At 46.6% G+C, this 25,763-nt stretch overlaps 1 protein-coding gene across 3 annotated transcripts in view; it reads left to right on the top strand.

The window, feature by feature from the left end:
• Ldlrad3 (low density lipoprotein receptor class A domain containing 3) overlaps positions 1–25,763 on the top strand; it is a 235,159-nt gene that overhangs the window by 107,025 nt on the left and 102,371 nt on the right. For 2 of the 3 annotated variants that reach the window (XM_038330531.1, XM_038330533.1), the window contains exons 3-4: positions 9,803–9,928; positions 22,092–22,226. In XM_038330531.1, the coding sequence (XP_038186459.1) occupies positions 9,803–9,928; positions 22,092–22,226 (261 nt within the window). The remainder of the gene's footprint in view (positions 1–9,802; positions 9,929–22,091; positions 22,227–25,763) is intronic. The other variant, XM_038330532.1, reaches the window with a different exon arrangement.

Consider the following 25,763-nt stretch of genomic DNA (forward strand, 5'->3'; position numbering starts at 1 on the left):
ATTTTGTTAGGCCACAGGTACACTCTTACTCCAACACCCCATAGACCTGATTCTTCTGGCCAAATGCAAAAATGCTCTGAGATCAAGGTGTGTTAGCCTTCCAACTTTGTTCTTTTAATGGAGCATTCACTGCTCTGAGGTCCTGCATCTTTCGTATGAAGTTTGGATCTGCTTATAAGTCAAGTGAGATTTCACAGGGACTGTGTTAGATCTGTAGGTTGCCATGGGAAGTGCTACCCTTCACAAATGTTAATCTCACATTGTACAATTGGGAGATGTTTATCCTCACTGCTATGACAAAATAACTGGCAAAATCATCCTCGGGCAGGCAGGGTTCATTTTAGATTACGGTTTAAGAGTGGATGCAGTCGATCGTGGCAGCGAGGGTGTGGGGACAGGAGGAGCAGGACGGGTGAGTCAGTTATACTGTGTCCACAAATAGGAAGTAGCGTGTAGCCAGGAAGTGGGGCCAAGCTATAAAACTTCACGTTAGCCTCTCCCTTACCCCTTGTCATCTGCTTGCAGGAAGTCCCAACATCCTAAGGCTTCTATAACCATTCTGAAACAGTGCCACTTGCTGGGGATCAAGTGCTCAAACATGTGAGCCTATGGGGAACACTTCCCTGTCAAAGCCCCACAGATTCCTTTCTGTTTATTGAGTCATTTCTTTGAAGGGTATTTTTCAGTTTTCAGTAGCCAAGCCTTACACAGCTTCTGTCCAATATATTCCTAAGGATTTTGACTGGTTTTGAAGTTATGAGGTTGTTTTCTTAATTTTGATTTTGATTCTTGATGGTGGGTGTGTAGAAATGCCATTGATTTTCCCACATTCATCTTCCACTCCGCAGCTTTGATGGCTCTGTTTCTCGGTACTAATTATTTTTTATGGATTTGCAGTCTTTCTTCATTTTTAATACAGACATTCACGGCTACAGATTTCTCTTTTGGCCCCGACTGACTTGATTTCTTCACATTTTAGTGCTTTTTGTTTCTATTTATAGTCTCCAACTATTCCTGTTCTCATCACATCTCTCTTGTCTGACCCATGGGTTTTGGACGAGTATGCCACCTGATAGCCCATGTTTGTGAATTTCACCACCTTCCTTCTGTTGTTGGGTTCTGGTTTCACTCCACTGTGGCTGAAGAAACACGTATAATTATGGCATTTAAAATTCACTGAAGTTTTCGTCATGACCTTGCGTTTGGTCTATCTGGGAGAATGTTTTCTGTATACCTGACATGTGTATTCTTACTCCTTGGGTGCGCTCTGTTGAGTCTGTTTTAAATCTTTTATTTCATTTTATTTTTTTTTGAGACAAGTTCTTATGTAGCCCAGGCTCTGCTTGAGATCTCTGTGTAGCTGAGAAAGGTTTTGTGGCTTCCTTTCTCCCATGCTGTGATTACAGCTACCTGGCTTGTGAAGTCCTGGGGATTGAACTCAGGGCTTTCATGCTAGATTGCCAACCAAACTACACCTCAGCCGTTACATTTTTTTATGGTGTTTCCAATGACTCCTATTTCCCTGCTGATTTTCAGCCTATTGTATTTGTCATTGAAGGTGTTGGCATCTCCTGTCATTTCTATTAATTTGTCCCATATATTGGGGGCTTCTTATTTCAGGGCATATAAATTTGTCTTCCTAAAAATCTTGGTTTGTTCCTAGGGATAGTGTCTTTCATTAACCTTTCATATTGTCTGGTGTTTGCATAGTCTTTCAGTTCTATGGATCTGGGTACCTTTGGCTTTGTTTCACTCTACCCTTTTGTTTCCTTGTTTCGAGATAGGGTCTCCTGATGTAGCCCTGGCTGGCCTAGAATTCAACTCCATATGAAGACCCTTCTGGCTTTTACCACACAGAGGACTATTGTCCTCTGCCTCCTGAGTGCTGGAGTTAAAGATGTGCATTGCCATGCAGTTTTGCACTTTTCTTTATGCCTCCCAGGTTTTCACGTGTGCAGCTCTGTTAAAGTTTAGGCTCGGGGTTGCTGTGTTCAGATGATGGTGGGATCATTGCGGGATTGTCCGGAGCCTCATTGACTCATGGTAAAGGCGTCATAGAAACTTGGATTCTGCCTTTATTGTTCTGTTGCTGTAAAGAGACACCATGACCAAGGCAACTAGTGACCAAGAAGCTTTTAAGAGAAGGAGAAAGAGAAGGGGAGAGAGGGAGGGGAGACGGAGGGAGAAGCATAGAGTCAGCCTTAAGCCGGGTAAGGTTGACAGTGGTTCCCACCTCACTGGCAAGAAGCTGGAGGCACAGGCCTGTCGGGAAACCTGAATCTATACCAGGCAGCAGGCGCAACTAGATTCTCTGTTCAAACAACTGGTTAGGCCTCTTGGTGTCTTTCTGCTTTTCACAATGGGGATTTGGGGGTTGTGGGAGAGTAAATGCCTTGTCTAGGTCTCGTTGATTATGCCATATAGCTGGAACGGAAACTTCCTGTGAACCCCGATCCCTTCTGGCACCTTAAATCCAGACTGGGAACCTCGTTTCTGAGACAAGAGAGGAGATGTTTGGGAGGATTTTTCTATTAGAGAATCTTCTGGTAACACTGTTTCAACCACATTTTTTTTCCATTTTTAAATTCCAGTTAGATTGCATCTGCTGCCCTTTCTCTCACATCTCAAGCAGCCAATATGTTATTTTAGGGAAAAATAATACATGGCCGCATCTGGTCAATAAAAGTTGGAGTCCACACAGCCTTCACGTGGAACTGAGCTGCTGCAACAAGCAGAGAGCTTTTTTTCTCAGGCAATAATGATTTGTACAGGCTTCACGTCTCGGTGTGGATCTGAATTTCTGGGCTCTTTGTCATCCTCTTCGAGACCTCAGCGGACAAGCTCCCCTTCCCCAGACTTTTAACAAAACCCAGGCAGGTTTTTTTAAGACACTGTTGTTTTGTATTTTCTTTGCCTTCTTGACCACCAACTGGAAGTCATTTCTTGACTTTGAAAAGGAACCCCAATTTGATGTTTAGAAAGCCAACCAAGGGACCCAATCTAGTGGCAATTTCAGACATTCGGAAAATGTCCACATCGTTCTGACCTTCAAGCCGGTGATGATTTCAGCCGGTAATGGTTAAATGTGTGCGTTCACCTTCGGGAGGTGGTCACAATGATTTAAATTGCCTGCATTTTATAATTTGGTTTCTTTCAAATTTATACTTTTGTGTAACATTCATTCAATAATGTTACAATGAATTGAATTCTAACTGGTTTGCAGTATTTTTCTTAAGAAAAATGTATTTATATTTTATTCATTTATTATGTGTGTGCTGTATGTGTGTTGGGGGAGGGGGATAAAGAGGGAGCTAGCAACCTAGCACACAGTTGTCAGAAGACAACATTCAGGAGTCTGTTCTCTACTTTTTCTGTGAGTTCTGGGCCTCAAATAATGCAGGTCGTTAGACCTACATGGTAAGTGCCTTTGCCCACTGAGCCATCTTGCCAGCTCCAAGATCCAGTTTTGTAGCTGAAGAAAAGATTACGAGTACATTCACTGCTAGAAGCAGCACATTCCTGTGACCTTCGCGGTTTCTTCATTTCCACATCGTGCAGCCCTCCGGGCCCTTCCACGTGCTCTTCCATCTCCTGGAATATTCTTCATTCCCTCATTGTGCACGCACTCTGACATGGCCTACCTGCCGCCTGTGGATCTTCTTCCGGACCACTACAGAGCGGTCTGTACATTAGTGTGAATGGGATGCATGGCAGAGACAGCTGCTGGCTGTGGCTGTCCCGTGGGGTACCATAGAAAACAGGAATATAACATGTATAACATATACCCGTTTTCTGGCATTGGCCTATGTGGATTGAGATTAGCTCCCTTGTGAGGACACTGCTTGAATTGCAGGCAGTGACTCAGCCACCTCTGTTCTCACTGACTGTGTCTTCCTTCTGGACTATTCACCACATAGCTGCCGCTAGGGAGCAGGAGCTGGAGACATTTTGATTCTGGCCAACAATGAGGCATGTTTCCCCCCCTTTAAACCTGTTTTGTATCATGCACAGGTAGAGTGTAAATTCTTACAAAGTAGGCAAAATTGATTAAGATTTCAAATTCTAAAAGGGTCTTTTTTGCTAGGACAACAACCAGTTATATATGAGACTACAGCTTTTTTTGTATAAGAAAAAAAAATGATTTTGGTCCTTACTGAAGTGGGGAGAACTAACTTTTGATCCACAGTGTGTTCTGCCTATGGCATTTGCTGGCGTAAGGTGGGGCAAAGATTGTAGGGGTGACCAATCAATGACTGCTCCAGCCTGAGACCCTTACCACAAGAGTGAGCGCACCTCTCACACTGCCTGGAGCCCCAGGACCCAGAGGCTGGATAGCCCAGAGCCCTAGGGTGGACCCAGACATGGCTGCAGGGAAAAAGTCAATGTGATGAAGCCTAACTATGTTCTGCTCTATGCATAGATAGTGCCTAGCCCAGTAGACATCAGAGAGCCTTCATCCAGCAGCTGATGGAAGCAGCTGCAGAGACCCACAGCCAAACATTAAACCAAGCTCAGGAAATCCTTTGGAAGGAGGATGAAGGGTTGTAGGAGCCGGAGGGGACAAGGACATTACAAGAAAACCCACAGAATCAACTAACCTGGGTGCATAGGAGCTCACAGTGACTGAACCAACCAGGGAGCCTGCATGGACTGATATAGGCCCTCTGCACATATATGACAGTTGTGTAGTCTTATGGGACTTCTAACAGTGGGAGCAGGGGCTCTCTCTGACTCTTACTAGTTTTTGGGACCCTCCTCCTCATACTGGGTGTTCTTGCCCAGCCTTAATACAAGAGGAGGTGCTTAGTCTTACTGCAACTTGATAGGCCATGTTTTGTTGATTTCCATGGCAGGTCTGCCTTTTTCTTAATGAAATGGAAGTGGAGTGGATTGGGGGAGGGCAGAGGGGAAGCGGGGAATTGGGAATGAGAGGAGAGGAGGGAAGGGAAACTGTGGTCTAGATATAAGATAAATAAATTTAATAATAATAACAATAAAAAGGAAAATGGGGACACTCACAAAGTAGTCTGTGGTTTGCTTGTGGATATTCTTCTCACAGTTACTCTTATATCTAGGACACCAGTGTTAGACTCGACTTGGAACACTAATGTTAGGATTGGCCCCATGCTGTCCTCATGGCTGTGATCTTTGGGAATAGCATCTGGTTTTGTGATGCTAACACCAGAAAGAAAGGAGTGATAAGGTCACTGGCTCTGTGGATACTGAGACATAATTAGAATCTGGCAAAGTAGGGTTGTGTCGGTTTGTTTAGTGGTTCTGTAATAAAATCATGGAGGACGGTAACTTTATTTTATTCCTGCTTTTCTGGAGTTATATATTTTTCTCTGCTCCCTTCCCTTCCTCCCCCCTCCTCTTCTACCCTTTCTCATGATCCCCATGCTCCCAATTTACTCAGGAGATCTTGTCTTTTTCTACTTCCCATGTAGATTAGATCCATGTAAGTTTCTCTTAGGGTCCTCTTTGTTGTCTGGGTTCTCTGGGGTTGTGAATTGTAGGCTGGTTTTCTTTGCTTTATGTCTAAAAGCCACTTATAACTGAGTACATTTTGTATTTGTCTTTCTGGGTCTGGGTTACCTCACTCAATATGATGTTTTCTAGATCCTTCCATTTGCCTACAATTTTTAAGATGTCACTATTTTTTCCACTGTGTACTACTCTATTGTGTAAATGTACCACATCTTTATCCATTCCTCAGTTGAGAGACATTTAGGTTGTTTCCAGGTTCTGGCTATGACAAATAATGCTGCTGTGAACATAGTTGAGCACATGTCCTTGTTGTATGATTGAACATCTTTTGGATATATACCCAAAAGTAGTATTGCTGGGTCTTGAGGAAGGTTGTTTCCTAATTTTCTGAGAAATTGCCATACTGATGTTCAAAGCAGCTGTACCAGCAGCAATGCAGGAGTGTTTGGATGAGTAACTTTATAAAGGAAAGACGTTCCTTCTGAAGTCTAGAGGAGACATGCATGGCAATACCCTCCTTGCTGCCAGAGTCCTGAGATAGCCCAGGATATCACATGGTAAGAGACAGGGAATGTGCATGTATATACCTCTCCTTATAATGCAGCCGGCATTTGGTCTTCCCATCCCACTCTGATTGTTCAGATTAAGTCCTCACCACAACATAGGGATTAAATGTCCACATAGGAACCCTGGGGAGGGACATACTCTAACCATTTCCAAACTGTAGCAAGGCTTTCCCCATATATGTGTTGACTGAAATATTTGAGAACACCTGGTCTCTGAAGGAGTCGCTTCCCTTGCTGGATCTGCTGGAGGGGTTCAGGGGAGGGGCTTGCTGACTCACTCATTGCAAAACTGCATGGTGAAGATGGGGCTTCTGCAGAGACACTGGGGAGGAGAGCGGGTAGCCCTGGGAGAGAGCACCTGTCCCCACCAGCCCTCTGAGACGGGCGAGCAGGCAAGTGTGTGCCCCAGAGAGAGACTGCATCTGCTGGAGATCTGTGCAGGCCAGGAAACTCATTCCAGCAAAGACTAATGTCCCTTACCCAGTGTAGAGGTAAGAAGAGAAAAGGAGTGACCTGGTTCCCTTGAGCAGATGGGAATGTCCCCTCCTCTGCAGGATAATGGAATTACATGGATGTCAGAATGAAAGGTCTATGAGACCTGAGAACTAGGTATTTGATAGAACATGCTCTGGACTTACAGATTGGTGTCGCCAAACCATTTTCTGGTACGCTCTAGTTCTTATATGCCTCCCAGAGACCCGTGTCTGTCACCTATAGCTGGAGACTACCTTACTGTTGCCACAGCTGCCCTAGTTGTGACCAAGGAGCTGTCCTTCCAGATGGACCAGCCTCAGTTGGTCTCATCACCCATCACAGGGACCACATAATTGCTTCTCCCCAATTCATCCTTGGTTCTGCCAGTCCCTGTTTGACCCAGCTCTGTTGTTTGCCTTTTCCTAAAGAAACATAAGTAAATGTCTCTTGATGCTGGGCAGTTAGTGCACTAATGACAGACCAAAGGAGAGATTTCACCCAAACCTAGCTTTCTGTCCAGTGGGTTTACTGTGGTTACTTACAGGAACATGGGTGACTCGAAACCTGGCCCACCACATCATGGGTGATGACTCACAGAAGCGCATCCACAGACCTCCATGTAGGCAGCTCAACTAAAGAGTCTCCTCTACCCTAACAATTGTTTACTTACCTATATAACTTTGAGGAAGGGCCTTATAAGTTGTGTAAATTTGTGGCCCTCTTGAGCCTCTAATTTTTGCTAGTTTTCTGGTTCTTCTGAGCCTCTTTCTGGAGAGGAAATAGCTACACACGGGCTTCTGTCAGATGCTTTGTCACAGTGGTAAGAGAAGCAAGCAATGTCATTGTCTCTACTCGAGCTTTTATACCAACAGTCTCCATCTTACATGATCCCTGGAGAGCGGGTTTTGCCTCCACTTAACTGATGAAGAAACTGAGGCTTAGCAATATTCTGAAACTTGTCCAAAGTCATCAAAATGGAGTCTGAGTTTGAGCCCAGAACTCTTGAGATTGTGCTTTGTGAAGAACTCACAAACACCCTGTTGACTGTGAGTCAGCTGCCACCTAAGTTGGCAGCTTGTAGATGGTGGGAACATGCAGCGATTTACTGTCCATTTGTTCCTAAGAAATAGTCTTCCTTCTTGGAGGAGTGTGGGTCCAGCCTCTCGGACAGGAGGCTGGAGAGATGCTCAGTGGGGCCGCTACCTGCACTTAGCCATAGATCTCATCTTGTGTCTCTAATCGACACTCAGAGCAGACAGCACCATTAACTAGAAAGAGCATCACCCCCCAGGGCTACTGGGCTTAGCAGGACCGTAAATCAAGCCCAAGTTACAACTGTTTCTGTTCAAACTGTTTGTACAGCAGGTGTACAAAATGAATTTCTTTAGTACAAGAGTCTGGCTTCTGTTGGGAAAAGTGACAGCCTGTGGCAGAGAAGCATGCCGTTAGGTTGATTGAGGTCATGGCTTCTGGAGTCCACATGCCTAAGCCTCCACTCAGTACTAGATTACCTAGCGGTGGGAACTTTAGTGAGTCACTTGATCCTCAAAGCACATCCACAAAATAGTGACAGAAGCCATACCCATCATACCTGTCTATGTCAGGACTCCTCAAGAGCCTCCCAGGCTCATCTTTTCCTAGGACTCTTGGAGCTCAGCATATGGTCGTCTCCAGGACCCTAGTTTATGACATCAAAAGGATACAATGCAAATTCACTATAGGCAAAACATGATGGCAGTGGTACCCAGAGAGGCCCAAGCCTTGACTTCCCAGGGTTCTCCCTTAGAGCACTCATACAGGATGCATCCAGTTCCTCTGGATCTCAACAGCATGTGTGAAGGGCTGCGCACTAGACAAGCTCATTTCAGACTCAGCACCAGTGTTTGTCCAGGGCTGATCACCTGGGCACTGTCTTAGTCATTTTTCCCGCCGCTGTGGCACAATGACCCTGGTACTCTGACAGGAGCTGCTGAAGGAAGGGCTCATTTTGACTCACAGTTGGAAGGTGCAGTTCCTCGTGGTGGGGCAATCATGCGGCAGGAGCTTGTGGCCGCTGGTCACATTGCTTCTGCAGGCAGCAAGCAGAGATGATTTCCAGTGCACCGCTCCCTTCCTTGTTTGCGTTTGCCCTAGGTTTTCCTGCCTCACTTTTTCTAACCCAGATGCTTGCTCACAGACTTGCCCAGAGGCTTGTCTCCTAGGCAATCTAGATCCTGTCACGTTGACAACCACTGTTAACCATCACAAGCACCCACTGTCTTGTATGTTCCCGGACCCAGACTCAAAGGAAATGCAAATGTTAGCATAAACTCAACTGGGAAATTTGCATAAGCTCTCCTAGAGGTAGGATGTCCCCACACATTGCACAGACCAGTCCCCAACTCCAGCGAAGCCAAGATATGACCTTGCAAGCAGGTCTTTGGAAAGGCACAGTCTTGAGAGTGTCATGTTTGCTTTTCTGCATGCTATCCCATTGAGTGGCTTCTGGGTAAATTAAATGAGAAAATCTGTGCAAAGTCCTTGGCACCCTGCCTAGTGTGGCAAGGACTTGCTAAATGCCAGCAATTACTTTGATATTCAGGGAGTGCATTTTGACTGGATCTCTGGCTTCTGTGCCCATCATCCATCTCTGTATCTGCCATCCACCCGCTCACTCACTCCCCTGTCCTTTCCTCTGTTTTCACTGATACTGTGCAGCCTGTGCCTCGCCTCCTCCAGGACTTTGTTTACGCATGTGATGGGAAGATTGTGTGGGTGTGTGTTGTGTGTGTGTGCTGGAGCGTGGAGGTCAGAGGTCAACTTCAGTTCTTCAGGAGCTATCTACCTTGTTTTTGAGACAGGGCCTTTTACTGGCATCTGGGACTCAGCAATTGGGCTCTGCTGGCCGCTGAGCCCCAGGGCTTCATCCATCTATCCTTCCCCAGTGCTGACATTGCTGGTGCATGCCACTGCAGTCAGGTTTTTGTATGGTTTCTGGAGTTCAAAATCAGGTCCTCATGCTTATGTGGCAAGCATCTTACTGCCTGAGCCTTCTCCCAGGTTCCTGTAAAGACTTTTGAAGCAGTGTGATTGGTAGCTCTAGAAAATACTGCTTGTAGGTGTCCATGCTGGCTGGGATTATGACAGGTGATGGTGGGGCTGTAACATTCCCTTGGGGACTTCACGCTAAACCTGAAAGGGCTTTTTCGCACATTCAGGGTGAGTGGGGTAGGGAGGCTGTGGCCAGAGAACTCCATCTCCTGACACAGCCCTCTGTGTGTCTTTTCCTCCTGCAGCCAAAGCAAAGTCGAAATGTGGCCCGACTTTCTTCCCGTGTGCCAGCGGCATCCACTGCATCATCGGCCGCTTCCGCTGCAACGGCTTTGAGGATTGTCCTGATGGTAGCGACGAGGAGAACTGCAGTGAGTTCTGGGAGCGTGGGCGCGGTGATCCTTGCTCTCCTCTGCCTGCTGGGCTTGATTGACTCTCCTTTCTGTGTTCCACACAGCCAGATGCTTAGGTTTCCCCTGCTGTCACCCACATGATCTTCCTTAGCACTTCTGGGCAAGTGACTTAGTTAATTCTTGGGTACTGTTTGTAGAGGGCCATAGTAAGCCCACTGCATCTAATCAGACAGTCCCTTTGCAGATGCGCGTGAGTTGTCCCCAGTGAGCAGTTGAGGAGACTCAGCTAGAGGTACACAGCTTCCCCAGAGCCACATAGCTCCTTTATACCTCATCCGCTTGACTGTGTCAACATCTTGTAGTTTTGTACTTGCTTGCTCCTCTTCTTTGAATGCTCTAGAAACATTGATTTGTTTGTTATATTCTGAGAGTTGGAGAGAGAGCTCAGCAATTAAAAGTACTTGCTGCTCTTGCAGAGGACCCAGGTTCAGTTCCTAGCCTCCACACAGTGTCTCACAGCTATTCCCAACTCCAGTCCTAAGAGATGTGGCACACTCTTCTGAACTCCAAGGGTACCAGGCATGTATGTAGTCACATACATACATGCAGGCAGATCACTCATATACATAAAAAATTATGATCTTTGGAAATAAATTCTTGAAAAAGATTCCAGATAGTACAGAGTCAAAATTATCCTTGACTATGACCACTATGTTTTTGACCTGCTATAATATCTCGTATCAATACGCAAACACACACGCAGACGCACACGCACGCGCATGCTTGCATATTCACTCCAGCTCACCTTGCCTCTTAGCAATCTTGCTGCTGGGTTTAACCCCTCCCGAATGCATGGAGTTTTTTCCAGTTTTTCTGGGGTCACAGTGACCTCACACACTGCAGTGTCAGGGTAGGAAAGGTCAAGTCAGCTTTTCTCAGCTTCGGGCTATTGTGGAATTTAATGACCTAAGGTGTGTGTGCGTGTGCATGTGTGCGTGCGTGCGTGTGTCTATGTGTGTGTGTGTGACCAAATCTCCTGCAGTTGGAGTCACGGGTTATTGGGTGACTGAGAGTTGTCCATCAAGGGTGTTGGGAACCAAGCTCAGGTTGGTTCCTGTGTAAGAGAAGTATGTGCTTGTAACTTCTGAGCTGTCTCTCCCACCTCAGCCACGGCCTTTAAGCAGGGCTGCAGGTGACACAGCCCTGCATTCTCACTGAGCAGGGATGCTCGTTTCACCCTCACTCCTAAAAGCATTTTCATGGCGTGTGGTATTTGGGGCTGGCAGTCCTTTCCTCTGAGCACTTTAGGTGGGCCACTTCCTCAGGCCGCTCTGGTTTCCAGTGGTAAAATCGCAGTCACTCATTCGTTTACCTGTAGATCCTGCATCTGTCCTCTTTAGTTCTCCACATTTAGATCTTGGTTTGGGACATTTCTTTGGCTTCATTTTGCTTAGGTTTCCTGAGTCTGTGTTTTGATTTTTGCCATACTATGTTTCAGCTACCCTTTCTTTAGAAGTCTTCCAGCACTGGCCTCTGTCCTTATGAGACTCAGGTGGCAAGAGCATTGGCTTCCCAGTCTGTCTCCTCAGTGCCTGTGACTGTTCACTTTTTACCTGTCATTTTGCCCCTTGTCATTCAGAGGGATACTCTTCCTGATCTGTCTTCAAATTCTTCGAATTCTTTGAGTATTTCCTTTTGTCCCCAGTCTGTTTTTCCCTGCTTGCCAGCTGTTGTGTTTTGCTTTGTTTTAATGTTATTAAAGATTTTTATTTCTAAAATTTCCTTTCAGTTTTTTTCTGTCTCTTGTTTCCTTTCTGTGACTCTCTGTTTTTCCACGTGTTTCCAGTGTGTTTGTGATTGCTTGTTAGAGTGGGAGGTTTCTGTCACTCAGTTTCACTACCTGGCCATCTTTATATCAGTAGCTGTCTGCTTGCCATCTTTGCCCATGTGTTTGGAGATTTTCCTGATTCTCTACGTGACAACTAATTTCAGTTTCTGTTCTGGCATTTTGTTTATTTTGTCTGATACAAGGAAGTTAAATAAATTCTTGAAAAAATGTTTACATTTTTGCCCTAGTAGACAAATGGCCTAATAGACCTGTTACTACTGCTTGGTTATGAGCTGTGCTGGGGGAAGTGGATTGTGCACCTCCCAGTGGTCTCAGCTCATTCTCAACCTTTCTGTGCTGATCAGGACAGCATACATGTGCATACATGTGCAGTGTGGGATCCATGATCAGGACTGCATACATGTATACTGTGGTATCCATGATTAGGACAGTGCATACATGTGCAGTGTGGGATCCATGATCAGGACAGTGCACACAGGTGCAGTGTGGGATCCATGATCAGGACAGTGCACACAGGTGCAGTGTGGGATCCATGATCAGGACAGTGCACACAGGTACAGTGTGTTATCCACCTAAGGAGAGTGATGCACATCCATCTGCTTCTCTCTCTTCAACATGATGGGGGCAACTTTCCAGTGTCTTAGGGTCCTAGGAGGCAAAGGGAAAATTGTGAACTCACCATCATTTTGTAAATAGTTTAAATTCTGTTCTTCCCCAATGACTATGTTCAAATTACTTTTCAGAGTGTTAAAGTGGCTGTTATATATGTCCCAGCCAACTGTGTAAAGCTGCCTATGAAAGAGCCAGCATGATGCATGCTTCCTGCCTCTGACCTGCTCAGGGATTTCCCATAGATGAAGCTAAGCAGCATCACAGAGAGACCCTGGGTGGTGGGGAGAGTGGGGATGGTTCCGTATGTAGAGAGACCCAGGGTGTGGGGAAATGACTCAGCAAGTGTACTTGCTCCCTTTGCAGAGGACTCAGGTTCAGTTCCCAGCACCTGCACAGTGGCCTCCTAACCTTCTGTAACTCCAGCTCCAGGGAATCTGGTGTTCTCTTCTGGCCTCTGCAGACACCAGGCAAACGCGGTACACAGACATACATGCAGGCAAACATACTCAAAGTAAAAATAATGATAAGTCTTTTTAAAAACGACTAAGGTTTTAAAAAGTAAAAGAGACAACCAGATATTTTATGCCTTCCTGTTTGGTGTCACTAGAGAGCACATCATCAGATTGAGGTGGTTTGGCCCAAACCATCCCAGCTGCACCTAAATGAGCCTCAAAGTCTGACCATTGAGTTTTTAGAAAATTCAGGTTTAGAGGAACATGCCCATAACAGTATACAGAGGCAGAGTGTCAGGTCAGGGTGTGGGAAAATGTTCAGGACACAGTTCATCCAGAAGGAAGTCCAAGATAAAGCAAGGAGGAAAGAGGGACCTGTAAACTGGGGGCTTCAGAGATCAGGCAGCGCTGATATGCAGACTGTTTTCTCCTGACTCTAAATAAAACCACTGTTTAAAAAATACTGATGTAATCGATATCTTGATGTGATGTGATATTTGATATTAAAGCGTCATTGCTAATGTTTAAGGTCTAAGAATAGTGGTAATGTGGGTTTCTTTTTTTTAAATCCATATCTTTTAGCAGTGAGCATTACAGTCTATGAAGATCAGATTAAATGATATCTGTGGTATGCTTTTACTGCTGCTTTCAGGGCAGTTGGGTCTAAAATACATAAATAAATAACTTGTCGCATACTACATTTGTCCCCCAGATGACGGCTTTGAGGCAGGTCATGTCAGCCAGGCTGTGCCTCTGCTCGTAGAACCTCTCAGAGCCCTGCAGAGGTAGCCTGTGTCTATTGTCTGTCTACCTCCAGGTCAGCTTGACTTTCCTTTCGTCTCTTTAGTCAGCTCATGAGTAAACCTGGAGGAGTCAGACCTCGTCTATATATAGACTGGGAGCTGAGAGTCACAGTGGGGAGCTTTCCCCCAGTACTCCAAAGTGATGTCCTTGCTTCTCCTTAAAGACTCCCAGAAGCTACTTTCTTGGAAGTGTACCTGACCTGTCAGCATTGTGCTGGGTCACTGTCCCACTCTGCCCTTGGCCTTCTTCAAATAGCACATCCTCAGAGGGACAAGCCCTGAGTGCCCTGTGAGAGCCCACTTCTCCCTGTATGCCTGTACCACTGCTTCTGTCTTCTCAGTGCTGCCTCCCCTGCTTCCTTGTGGCTGTCCCAAGAGGATGGGATGGTATGGCCCACAGCCGTGTTCCCAGTGCTAAGCATGTTGTCAGGTTCTGCCTTAGCATGTATTAAGCAAAACTCAGGCATTGTCTTATGCTCTATAATCTTGTTTCCTGCCTGGTGTCAGCTTTTTATGAAGAAGGACTCAGTTGCAGTTTATTCTCTGGGTCTACCAGAGTGCTTTATTTAGAGGCCATAGTCAATAAATGATTTCTGAATGACTGAATCCAATCAGAGGGCTAAATGAGATGGTAGGCCCTCCCACTGCAATCAGAACGGATTCTTAAGATGCAGATGTCTTCCGTTGTCACGTGTGCTCATAGAGAGTAGGTTCAGATCTTGCCTGGCACATTAGCCTAAGCTCCTCCTGTCTTTCACATTCTCGTCCTCATTTTCCAGTCCCCATGCCAGACATCTTTGAGGGGCTGCAGTGGGTGCAGGGATGTTTCAGCTGCAGACCCTGGTATCCTTGCCTCAAGGGAGAGGGGACTCTTCATACACCATTAACAACAGTGTAGAGCTGGTGTCGGGAGTCGGGGATGGGGGAACTCACACCCCTTAAGGCTCATCATGACGATTTGGGGAAGATGAACCTCAGAGGATTGGTACCAGTTAAAGGACAGTCCCATAGGATATTCCAAAGTAAGGTCCCAAAGCTGTTCTATGCTGTTTTCAGGACATAGTGGAGCACTCGGTCTGAGAGTGTGTGAGCCCTCGCTGTATATGCCACCCCTACAGAGAGGCCGTGCTTTACCCGGGTGCTGTCATGGGTGAAATGGAGACGAGGAAAGGTTGAGTCCCTTGTTGTGGTTATATAATTGACAGGTTGAAATATTAGCTCAGGTGGTACAGATGTAAGCGTGGACTCAACTGCAGTACTGCTATCTCCATCAACAATAATTATGACAAACACATATTAAGCACTTCTGGGTCACAGGCGAGGGTGGCCCATTTAATCTTCAGAAACTTAAAACACAGTCTCTATTGTCACGGTGTAGATGAGGCAATCCAGAGTTAGAGAAGCTGAATAGTTCTGTCAGCATCGTAGCTATTGAGTGGGCGAGCTGAAATTCAAGCCCAGTGGTACTTCATACCCTCTCTTTTAGTACTGAGCAAGATATAGCTAGATCTGTAGGCTGGGAACATAGTGGAAAATTGAGATCTTGGGGTTTATTTTATGCCTGGCAAGGAGCAGCTGGTGCTGAGCCGGTGTAGGAAGACAGAAAGGGTCATCCGTGGCTAATGCCTGGGGGACTGGGACTTGATGGTAATTATCACAGAATGAGGTAGAAGTTGGGGCACAGAGGTGTGAAGTGGGTGTCGCTATTAGGTGTGCAGTTTGAGGTGAGGAAAGATTCAAGCAGAGGGCTCCATGAGGCGCTGGGAGAAAGTTAGCTATCACCAGAAGGGGTGTTGAGGGAACCATGCACAGAAAGGCAAAGGTTGAAGTGTGGAGTTGGCTTTGAGTACTGGATAGGAGGCATCATGTGCGGGAAACCTTTATGAAGTGGCAGGAAGCAGAACGCCTTAAGTCATCTGTCTGTCTCCTGCCAGTACCACGCTGCCTCTGGAGGGCTTTCAAACCTAAAATGCCCTGGCACTGTAGAGCTGGGAAGAAGGCAGGTAAGATGGAGCCTTCTTGCCTCTTGCTTGAATGGCTCTTCCTTTTGCGGATTCTCGCTACAGCATATGGGTGCACATAGCCAGGTCTGGTTGGAGTACAGAGGCGAGGACTGCTAAAGCTAAAGCCCCGTAGCCTGGGTGCTGGGCAGGCCCTGTTAGCAGTTGGAACGTAAAAGCTTGTTGTTATTGGCAGACAAACTCCAGGCAAATAGTGAGCACAGTCCGAGCTACAGAGGAATGCATGAGGCTAGGAGGAACCATGCGTCACAAGATGGTGGTTAGTTAGCATCCCTGGCTTGTGCAGACCCCATTCTAGAGATGAGGAAGTCTTAACATGCCCCATCTGCCCCAACTGTAAACTTCACAAGGAAGTTGGGACTGGGGAGATGGGGTCCCTACAGAGGCCATGAGGTTAGGAAGTGAGTAGTAGCCACCGTAGGGTGGTGGGGACCAATGACAGTTTTCATGTGAACCCTTTGAAGTGGGAAAGGCTTTGAACGAATTAAAGAGGATGTGTCCTAAATCCTGCTGGAGGCAAATGGCTTCATTTCCTGTGTCGAAGCCAGTCAGTTGCTTTTGGATAACTGCTGTGTTCCTGTGGTCCACTCTCTTCAGTGTGGCCAAAATGGGGCAGCCATTTTCTTTAGCTCCTCTCAGAGCCTGTTCCCTCCCTCTGGCAGAGAGAGACTTACTTGCTTTCCTGTGGACTGTGGGCTAGGAAGCCGACCATCAGAGCCCAATGTTTTTATGATAATAATTCCCAAAGAACTTCCAAGCCAGCAAGTCCATCTGTTAAACTGAGGCCACAAACAATTTTTCTCCATCCCCAGTGAAATAGACACCAGAAGACACCATATTCCTCTCTGTAGTTAACTGAGTAAATTCCTGTACAGGTAATGGCTGGTAAACTCTAGAAAGGATGGAGACAGCACAAATATTTGGGGCACAGCGAGTATTGCTAAGTATACCACAACATAACGTCCTGTAGGACATACTGTCTCCAGTCCGTCTGTGAGCTGGCGTGTCAATGTTTGTGCCAAGCACAGTAATAGCTGCAGAATCCTCAAAGACACGGAAAAAAACATGGGTTTCCTGCAGCCTTGGAGAAGATCTGCTTCCCTGGTGAGCGAGTCTGCCTAGAGACTGCACAGTGATGGCTTGGGTACCATAACTGACAGGCGTGTTCTCTGAGACTGCATCTCTCAGCTTTATCAACATTTAACCTTTTCGATAGCAGTTCAGGCTCAGTCTAAAGAACATTTTTTTTTAGGCTGGGCTGTGCAGTGGGATTGCCTTTGGTTTCTTCTTTTGTAACTTAAGTCTCTTGGAGTAGCTTTTACATTTTTTTCTTTTCTCTCCCCTCTAGTATTTGTTGACATTCTTGCTTGTGGTTAGTTTGCCCAGGGTGGCAGATAGCCTCTGGCTTGCTCCCTCTGGTTTGCTCTGTCCTTGGGAGCTAGAAGGCAGGACTTGTCAGGACCTGAATAAAAGAAGACACAGAAGACGCCAGGGGAGGTGGAAGCTCAAGAACCCCTCTAAGGCTTCTGGCGTGTTCTAGACACACGTGTAGTAGTCTTGTGTGTTTTAACCAGCTTACTGCTGGCTTCGGGGCGTGTCCTTTGTTTCACTACCCTCTGTTTCTCTGCCCCTCAGGAAGGAGGCTCAAGTGTCAGGATTTCTCTGGCTCCTAGAGCTAAGCAGACAAACATAAGGAAGTCTTGGGATAGGAGGACACAGGTGTGTCTGTGGATCCTGAAAAACTGTCTTGTGGGCCAGTTTTATGCCCAATAACCTCAAAGAAAGGAGATGTTGGCCAAAAGTATTCCTGTTAGAATGGAATCTAGTAAAGTCTTTTGTATTTTGCTTTATTTGTGTGTATGTTCATGAGTGTGTGTATGCATATGTGAGTACCTGCATGTGGACATGTGGAGGCCACCAGGCAATGCTGACATTGTTCCTCCCCAGGTACCATCTGCCATATGTTTTGTTAAGACGGGGTCTCTGGATGAGCCTGGAGCTCTCTGGTTCTGCTGGCTCAACTGGCAGTGAGTTCCAGGACCCACTTGTCTCTGCCCTCTCCAGTGCTGGAGTTATAGACATGTGTCGCCAGGCCCCTTGTGGTTGTTGGGGATCTGAACCCAGATCCTCAAGCTCACTGGGCAAGGAAAGCACCGCAGTCCACTGACTGACTGTCACCCGAGCCCCCTGGGAAGTCTTCTAAACACCCTGAAAGGAGATGTCAAATAGAGGAAAATCTGTGTTCCTGCTACTCTGTCTCAGAAACATTCTTCACTTCCTTTTTTGCTTCCAACTTTAAGACAATGCCTCCAGATATATTAAGGGTTTCAGGTGGGACCTTCTGAGCCCCTACCTGTCTCTCTCCTCTCCAGAGGCACCCACTGCCCTGAGCTTCTGATATTCATTGCTACATATGTTTTTATTCATCAACATGTTTTTTTTTTTTATCCCATAATAGAAGTGGAGTTCTTTTGCATAAGTAACTTTATGGCCACAGGGCAACACTGCACACTCTTCAGGTCCTTGCTTTTCTCCTTTGCTATTCTACTTGTGATGTGTGTCTGTCCTCACACCAGTTTGTTTACTCTTCCATGCTGTGCAGCCGCTGTTGGCATTCTATGGCCCACTATTGGTTTTTTGCAAACAAAGTTTTATTAGAAGACAGTTGTGTCCTTTCTTTATGAATTATCAGTACCAGTAGCTAAGTCATTATAACATAGATGAAAATAAAATGGCTCACAAAACCTCAACTGTGTGACTTTAAGTGCCCTTTGCAGGAAACCCTGATTTAGGCTGTAGGCTGTTACTTTGTTATGACTCTATTAGGGACCATTTGGGTCAGTTCTTTTTTTTTTTTTTAAAGTGTCTTTATCATACACTTTTTAATTTGTTTTAAAGTCTCTTTTGAGCAGGAGGTGAAGTTACTAGATATTAATAAACTGATGTCCAAGGTAGCCACCCCCACAGCTGCCTCCCCTTCAGAGTCCAGGAGGCAGCCTCTCCTTCCACATCTCCATCAACAACCTGTGCTTTAGGATCTTAAGTGGGGCCAGTCTGATGCTTCGTTCCACGTCATGGGCAAGGTTTTACTGACCAGTTAGCAGGCCCTTTTATGGTAAATGCTTCCTGAGTCCTTTGCCTGTTTTTCTGCCTTGCTGACTTTTGCCTTTTGGTTGTCGAAGTTAGTTCTTTATATATTCTGGCTGCTGGCCCTGTTGCTTTACTTATTAAAGTCAACCAATGTCTTATTTTTCAAACACACACATAGAAGCATAAGCAGATTCATAGCGTGCCTGCACACACAGAGATAAGCAGTCACATAAAAGACCGAGACTGGTCTCCCTTAGGAAAGTTCAGAAGCCTCTGAGACTGAACATAAAGTAAGAGGTGGCATCCTGGCAGCATCTCCTTGTGAGCCTGAGTTCGATGTGAGCTTACCCTGTTCCGTCCTGGACCAGCCAGCCTGCTCTTCCAGGCTGTGTGAGTGAGTTGATTGGTATTGACGTTTTGACTGCACAGACATGACCCACCAGGGTGCAGGGAAGCTGAAGGCCACTGTGCTGAGATCTGATGAGTAGGAGGCTGGGTTTGAAGATTTGCCAGGAACGAAAACCAAATGTGATTTGTGGTTTTGGATTTCCCCATTTGGGGTTTTGGCTACAGGCAGACCTTGGTTCCAGCTTGATTAAGTTGAGCCATTCTCTGGCCCACTGTGATTTAATTTTAACTCTTCCATTATCAGGCCGGATGTCTGTTGTTTGACTTTACACTGGTCCCTTATCCTTAAACCCAGAGCTCTAACTTACCCTATTCCGCTAGTTTCTCCCACCTTTCAAATTAAACTTTCCACCTTGAATGAAAAGGGAAAAAGAATCTATCATCTTTCAGGTTTTTATAAGCGTGGAAGTTGACCAAGTCCACACAACTGTGATGTCTGAGTATGTCAACAAAGCTCGGGAGGATGGAGTTGACAGATCCAAGTCACACTCTCCAGTTCAGGACCATGGAGAGGCACTGAGCCAGACTTGGCTTAGATTGTGTAGAGCCTCAGGGCTGGGCCTGGTGTCCACTATGGTCCTGTTCTTGCCACACACCGTCTAGGTACAGACTCAGTTCTTCCTAGAGGTCCATGATACCCCTCTTCATCATCACCACTGTCCTTCCTTGTCTAGGCACACACTCTGGGCACCCAGGACATAGCTAGGTGGCGCAGCTGTGAACCACACAAAGACCCTCACAGGAAATCAGCACATCTGTGTCACTCTGCCTCACTCCCTTGTCCCTCGCAGGGGAATGAGGACGAGACTCGTGCAGGGCCCTGCTTTCAATCAGTGCAGTGGCCGAGTAGACCGCCTCTAGTAGCCATGAGGCAGCTCACACTCATCCCAGCACTCTCTGTGTCATGACAGACATGCGTTTTCTTGTCAGTCTCCTCTGGTGCTGAAGCAGATGCTGTAAGCAGGATGTTGACATCATGGGCCTGCTACTGCCATTTTTGAGCATTTGGCCACACGTTGCAGTTTTCACTGGATCTCAGGAGATTATGGAGCTGATCCTGACTACAGAGAAAGCAGCCAAGGGTTGGGATTGGTTACTCTTTGTTTGTTTATTTTTAGATAAGGTCTCACTATTTAGACTGGCTTGCCTTGAACTCACAGAGATCTACCTGCCTTTGCCCCTGGAGTACTAGAATTGAAGGTGTGAGCCACCACACACAGCAGCTAGAGACATTTCTACTCAGCCACTTCACTGATTGAAAAGAGGGACTTGTCCCCATTGTCCTTCAGGGGAAGGGGAAGCAAGACAAACTGTACCGTAGAAGATGTTTCCCTGGGGAGGTGACTTCCATGCAGTTCCCTGGTTTTGTGTCTGCCTCACACTCTCCAGTTGGCACCCCTTTCCTCAAGGGCAGAACCCAGCACTGTGATTTCTTTTAAGGGCCTTGAACAGTTGCCCCAAGGAGGTGTGAAGGCCCTCACTAGGCTAGCAGGCCTGGACAAATGAGGAATCTGACCTACAGAGAAGGCATCAGAGGGGCTGTGGCCATAGCTCAGTTAGTAAAGTGCTTTCCTATAGTGATATTTTATTTGTTTTTATTTTAATAAATAAAGTTTACCTTACGATCAGAGTGCAAAGCTAAGTTGCTAGAAGCTAGGGAGTGGTGACACATACCTTTAATCCCAGGACTCAAGGCCACCCTGGGCTACAGGAGATTGATTCTGTCTAAAAAGAGAATAGAACTCACACAAAGACGATCCCAGCACTTGGGATCCCTTGACCTTAGTCCAGCGCTAGGGAGGTGGAGGCAGGCGGGATATGACTGGGCAGAGAGGGGGGTATAAGGAGGAGACAGGAACTCAGTGGAGTCTGAGGCTTGGTGGAGACACAGTGCAGTCTAGGCAGACTGAGGTTCGCCCTTTTAATCTGAGCTTTGGTAGAGGTAAAAACTCTCTAGTCGCTGGAACTTTGCTTCTCTGATCCTTCAGCTTTCACCCCCTAATATCTGACCCTGAGTTTCCTTTATTAAGACCAATTAAAATTCATGCTACACTTTACGCATGAGCACAGGGGCCTGAGTTCAGATCTTCAGCATCCACTTACTTATGTGTGTGGTTGCTGATCTTAGCCCTGTGGGGTAGGGATGGGGTAGAGACAGGAAGAGCTCCTGAACTTAGGTGGAGAGCAAGTAAGGAAGGACACCTGCTGTTGACCTCCTGCTCAAAAGACACCCTAGAAGGAGGGAGGAGATGTAAGAACTGCTCATAGCTCATGAATCTAATCAGCTGGTCCCTTCCTTAGAGGCAGAAGGTCCCCAAGTTGACTGCTGCTTCCAACTCTGCTGTTCTCCTATGTCTTCTGTCACCAGCCTTTTCCTGGAGACTCCACAATTAAAGTCCTGGAGCTCTATATAGGGTTCTCTCTCTCTCTCTCTCTCTCTCTCTCTCTCTCTCTCTCTCTCTCTCTCTCTCTCTCTCTCTCTCCCTCCCTCCCTCCCTCCCTCCCTCCCTCTCCCCTCCCCCCCCCTCTCTCTCTTGTTTGTTTGTTTTTGAAGACAGAGTTTCTCTGTGTAGCTTTGGAGCCTGTCCAGGAACTAGCTCTTATAGACCAGGCTTCCCTCAAACTCACAGAGATCTGCCTGCTTCTGCTTCCCAAGTGCTGGGATTAAAGGCGTGTGCCACCACCACCACTTGGCAGGGTTGACTCTTTAGAGGAGACTTTGGCCTCCAGCCCTGGTGTGTGGTCACAGGACACTATAACAGTGCCCTAGAGAAGGCTTAGGAGGGGACAGAATAAATAAAGTTTATCTTGTCCAGGTCGTGGGCCGGCCAGTCTCTGGGATGGGCTATACAGCTAACCCTGCTGCTTCCCTGACTAGAGAAGTCTCCTGGGCCCTCAAGGGGATAACTGGGTTCCCTGATGACCCGTTCTCTTCTCTCCCCACAGCAGCAAACCCCCTGCTCTGTTCCACCGCCCGCTACCACTGCAGGAATGGCCTTTGCATTGACAAGAGCTTCATCTGTGATGGACAGAACAACTGTCAAGACAACAGTGACGAGGAGAGCTGCGAGAGTTCTCTTGGTGGGTACTGCTCTAAATCAGGCCATGGGGGAAGAGACGCACCGGTGCCCTCTTCCTAACAGCAGCGCTGGTGACTTTTGTGCGCGCTTTTACCCTGGGTGTTGCAGTCTTGATAACATTGTGCCGCCTTTATCCTGGGTGTTGTATTCTTGGTAACATTATGCCTACCATTTTGACTTTAGCATCCTTCAAATGTTGACTACTGTATATGCGTTTCTCTTATGGTCATCTTTGGTTGCATCACGTGCCTACTGAATTGCTTTGCTACAGTTTTCCACAGTGTAGTGTTGTCAGGAGTCATGTGAGTCGTTTCCCGCCATTGAATTCCTTCTATAGGATGAGTTCCGAAGAGTGAGATGCCTGCACGAGCCATGACCACATTTCTCCACACAGCTGGCTGAAATTTTCTCTCGGGTTTCACTGCTGTGCCTGTCAGTTCTACCCTGACAGCTCAGTCACATTCATGGCTGCTCTGGCTTTGACTATTTCCTTCTCAGTTTTGTTAACTTAGTAGTCATGAAATGATAGCCTCCCCAAATGCTGTCATCTGTCTGATGAGCACTGATACGCCCAGCTCCCCGTGCATCTGTTTACTACTGGGTTTCCGCTTCTGCAGCTTGTCTGTGCATGTAAAAGCCCTTGATTTGGGAGTTATTTCATAGAAACTGACAGCTGCAGCTGGAGGAAGGAAGAGGAAGGACATTGAAGGCTAAGGTTCCTCCTTCCTGTTGAGATTCTCGGGATCTTGTTCAGTGAACGTGCATGTCTGTCCTTCCTTCCTTCCTTCTTTCCTTCCTTCCTTCCTTCCTTCCCCCCTGCACTCCTTCCTTCTGTTTCCCTTTTGGCCTCCCTTGAGTACTCATTCTCTCCCCCCTCCCATGTAAACCAAGCCTGTCCTCAAAACTTCCTTGGTACCCTAGAATGACCCTGAACTTCTGATCCTGCTGCCTCGTCCCTAGTTCATAAGCCGCTATGCCTGGTTTTCCTTAGTGCTGGGGGTGAAACCCTGGACTTCACACATGCCAAGCAAACGTTCTACCAACTAATGCCCTACAGCCCCAGCTCCCAACATGTGCTTCTTCACTGAAGACAACGGAGTACAAAGCTTTATTAATGTGCAGCTATTTTAAGGCATTCTGAAGAACAAGTATTTCTAATGTTACAAATTGACTTAATTTCTTTGCAGTCTCTACTTCTTCCCATTAATAGTGTTCTATGACTACGATTCACCCATATTGTTGCTTGTTGGTAGAGTTCATTTGTTTTTTCAGTGTTTGACTAAATGGTCATGTTTGCAGATTTAATAAAATTACAAGACAAGCAAGAGATTTAACTGGCTGTAATATGTTTGGAGGTGAAGCTAGGTAGGGGGACGTTTCTGGAGGACAAATAGAGGTTGTTTTCAAGGTCCTAACTTTTATTTTGCTTGCTGCTTATTATGTCATTAAAGTGCAGGAATGAGGGAGCAAATGGAGCATTTTCACACCACCAGAGGTGTGTGGACCAGGCAGGAACATGACCTCTAACGTCTGTATGACTGAGGGCCATAGAAAAGGTAAAATGTGCGGCAGAACAGGCTTTCCCAGAATCTGCGGGAAGGACTCAGTGGGGCGAGTGGTGGTAGAATTAGAAGGTTCTTTCGTGGGAAACTTACCCCTTGGGTGTTTTCATCGGTGCTCAGTAAGAATAAGTGTGCACCCGGCTGCAGCAGCCACTGCCACGTGTGTGGTCTCTCTTGGAATCCAGGTGCTGGGACCCCACTGCAGAGTGACTGAATCAGGTTTTGTTTTAATGCCAAGCTGGGTGGTTCTAATGCCCAAGTCTAGGAGCAACTGCTCTGACCTAGCTCTAACTTCAGAGAGGGCTGGAGCTCACCATTTACCAGGGAAACTTTAAACTCCTGTGCGTTTGTGCATGGCTATCCTTTACAAAGTCAAATCTTTATCATGGAAAACTTATGTTGAGGTAGAGCCAGTTTTAGATGCTAACGGGGGTGACAGTCACAGAGTTGAGTAAATACACGGATAGGTATGGAGGACGCTTTCCTACAGAGACTGCTTCTCACCTAGTATTGGTGTTCTCGTGTGTCTTAGCCCCACCTGTTGTGCCTGAAAGTTTCATGAGAAGGGCTTCAGATCTAAGCTGTAAGTGAGTCCCCATTTGTCTGGGCCATTGTTCCGCACTCCACTGTGTGGTCATGTTGACAACGTCCTGTGCCGTTCTGTGACTGGGTTGTTGGTCATCCGTCAGAGGGATGGCTGGTAACCCCTCTGCAGTCTAGCTGTGGTTTGTAGTTAGTGCTTTTAAATTCTGCTTCTTTTTCTCTCTGTTTCTCTCTCACAGGGACAGAGAGTTTAGAAATAGGTGGTGGTGCACCAAGCTTTGCCTTTGACCTCTGGACCCTGTTGCTGTGTGGTTCATTTTGACTGTCAGTCCTCTGTGATAGGTTCTGTCCCTCTGGGACTATGACCTTTTTCTCTTAAGTAGCTTTGGTCAGAGCATTTTATCATAGCAATGGAAAAGGAACTAAAACACCTGCCTCCCCAGGCCATGTGTGAAGTTGCTCGGTATCAAATTAAAGGCTTTGAACCATGTTGATACCAAAAAAACAAAACAAAAACCATGTGAGGTGACCGACCATTGTGCTGGGAATCTTTCCTAGCTATCCAGGAGTGGAAGATGTGTCTTTTTGGCCTCTCCAATCCCAGGCGTCCTACCTACCCAGTGCCTCGCCCATACTGGGCTCCGTAAGTGTTGACAGATAGGAAAAATAAATCTCTGTGATTTTTTATGCTTATCATGTACTGTGGTGTCACACCGAGTCCTTGGTTCAGTATGCGAGTAAACGTACCGTACCCACAGCCTACTAAAGTAGCAGGAAGTGCTGTTGTCATGTTCAGTAGGGAGGTATCCGCCATTTCCCCTAAGGGAGTATGTCCTGAAGGAAGCACGAGATATGAGTGAGTCCCATTGGCCAGCCTATGTTTCCACATCCCTCCTGCAGCGTCTGTCTCCCCTGCATCAGAGGAGAGTGTAATCCTCAAGGATGGGATGCTTGCTGCATGACAAATGGACGCCAGTCCTGTGAGCAAACCTTCCCTGCGCGGGGCTTTGGAGAAACGGGGCTCCATGCAGTGTCTTCCTAAAGCATCTCAAAGGCTTCCTCACTGGACAGAGTGTACACTCATGCCTCATGGGATTATCAGTGCTTTCAACCGGGTTCTTGGCTCAGCGCCTCTGTGCAAGAGCTCACCCCCTGGGCTTCTGCCTCTGAAAAGCCCTTTGCTTTCAGTTGATGTGAGAAGGGAAAGAGATATTTTCCAATATTTGGAAGAAGTGAATAAAACTGACTTCAAGGCAAGGACATGAGTTGTTCAAAATGCTTTTCTCCTAGTCTGAGTAGGTTGAAATCAGTCTCTATTTATGGTGGATCCTCTCCCAAAATGTCAGCCCAGTCTGGGAGGACCTGGGAGCCAGGGAGACTATGGAAGCATAGTGCAGCGTGCTATGTGGGATGCATTTAGAGACTCAGATTTT

The sequence above is a fragment of the Arvicola amphibius genome, chromosome 5 (assembly GCF_903992535.2).
Source record: "Arvicola amphibius chromosome 5, mArvAmp1.2, whole genome shotgun sequence".
NCBI classification, from domain to species: domain Eukaryota; kingdom Metazoa; phylum Chordata; class Mammalia; order Rodentia; family Cricetidae; genus Arvicola; species Arvicola amphibius.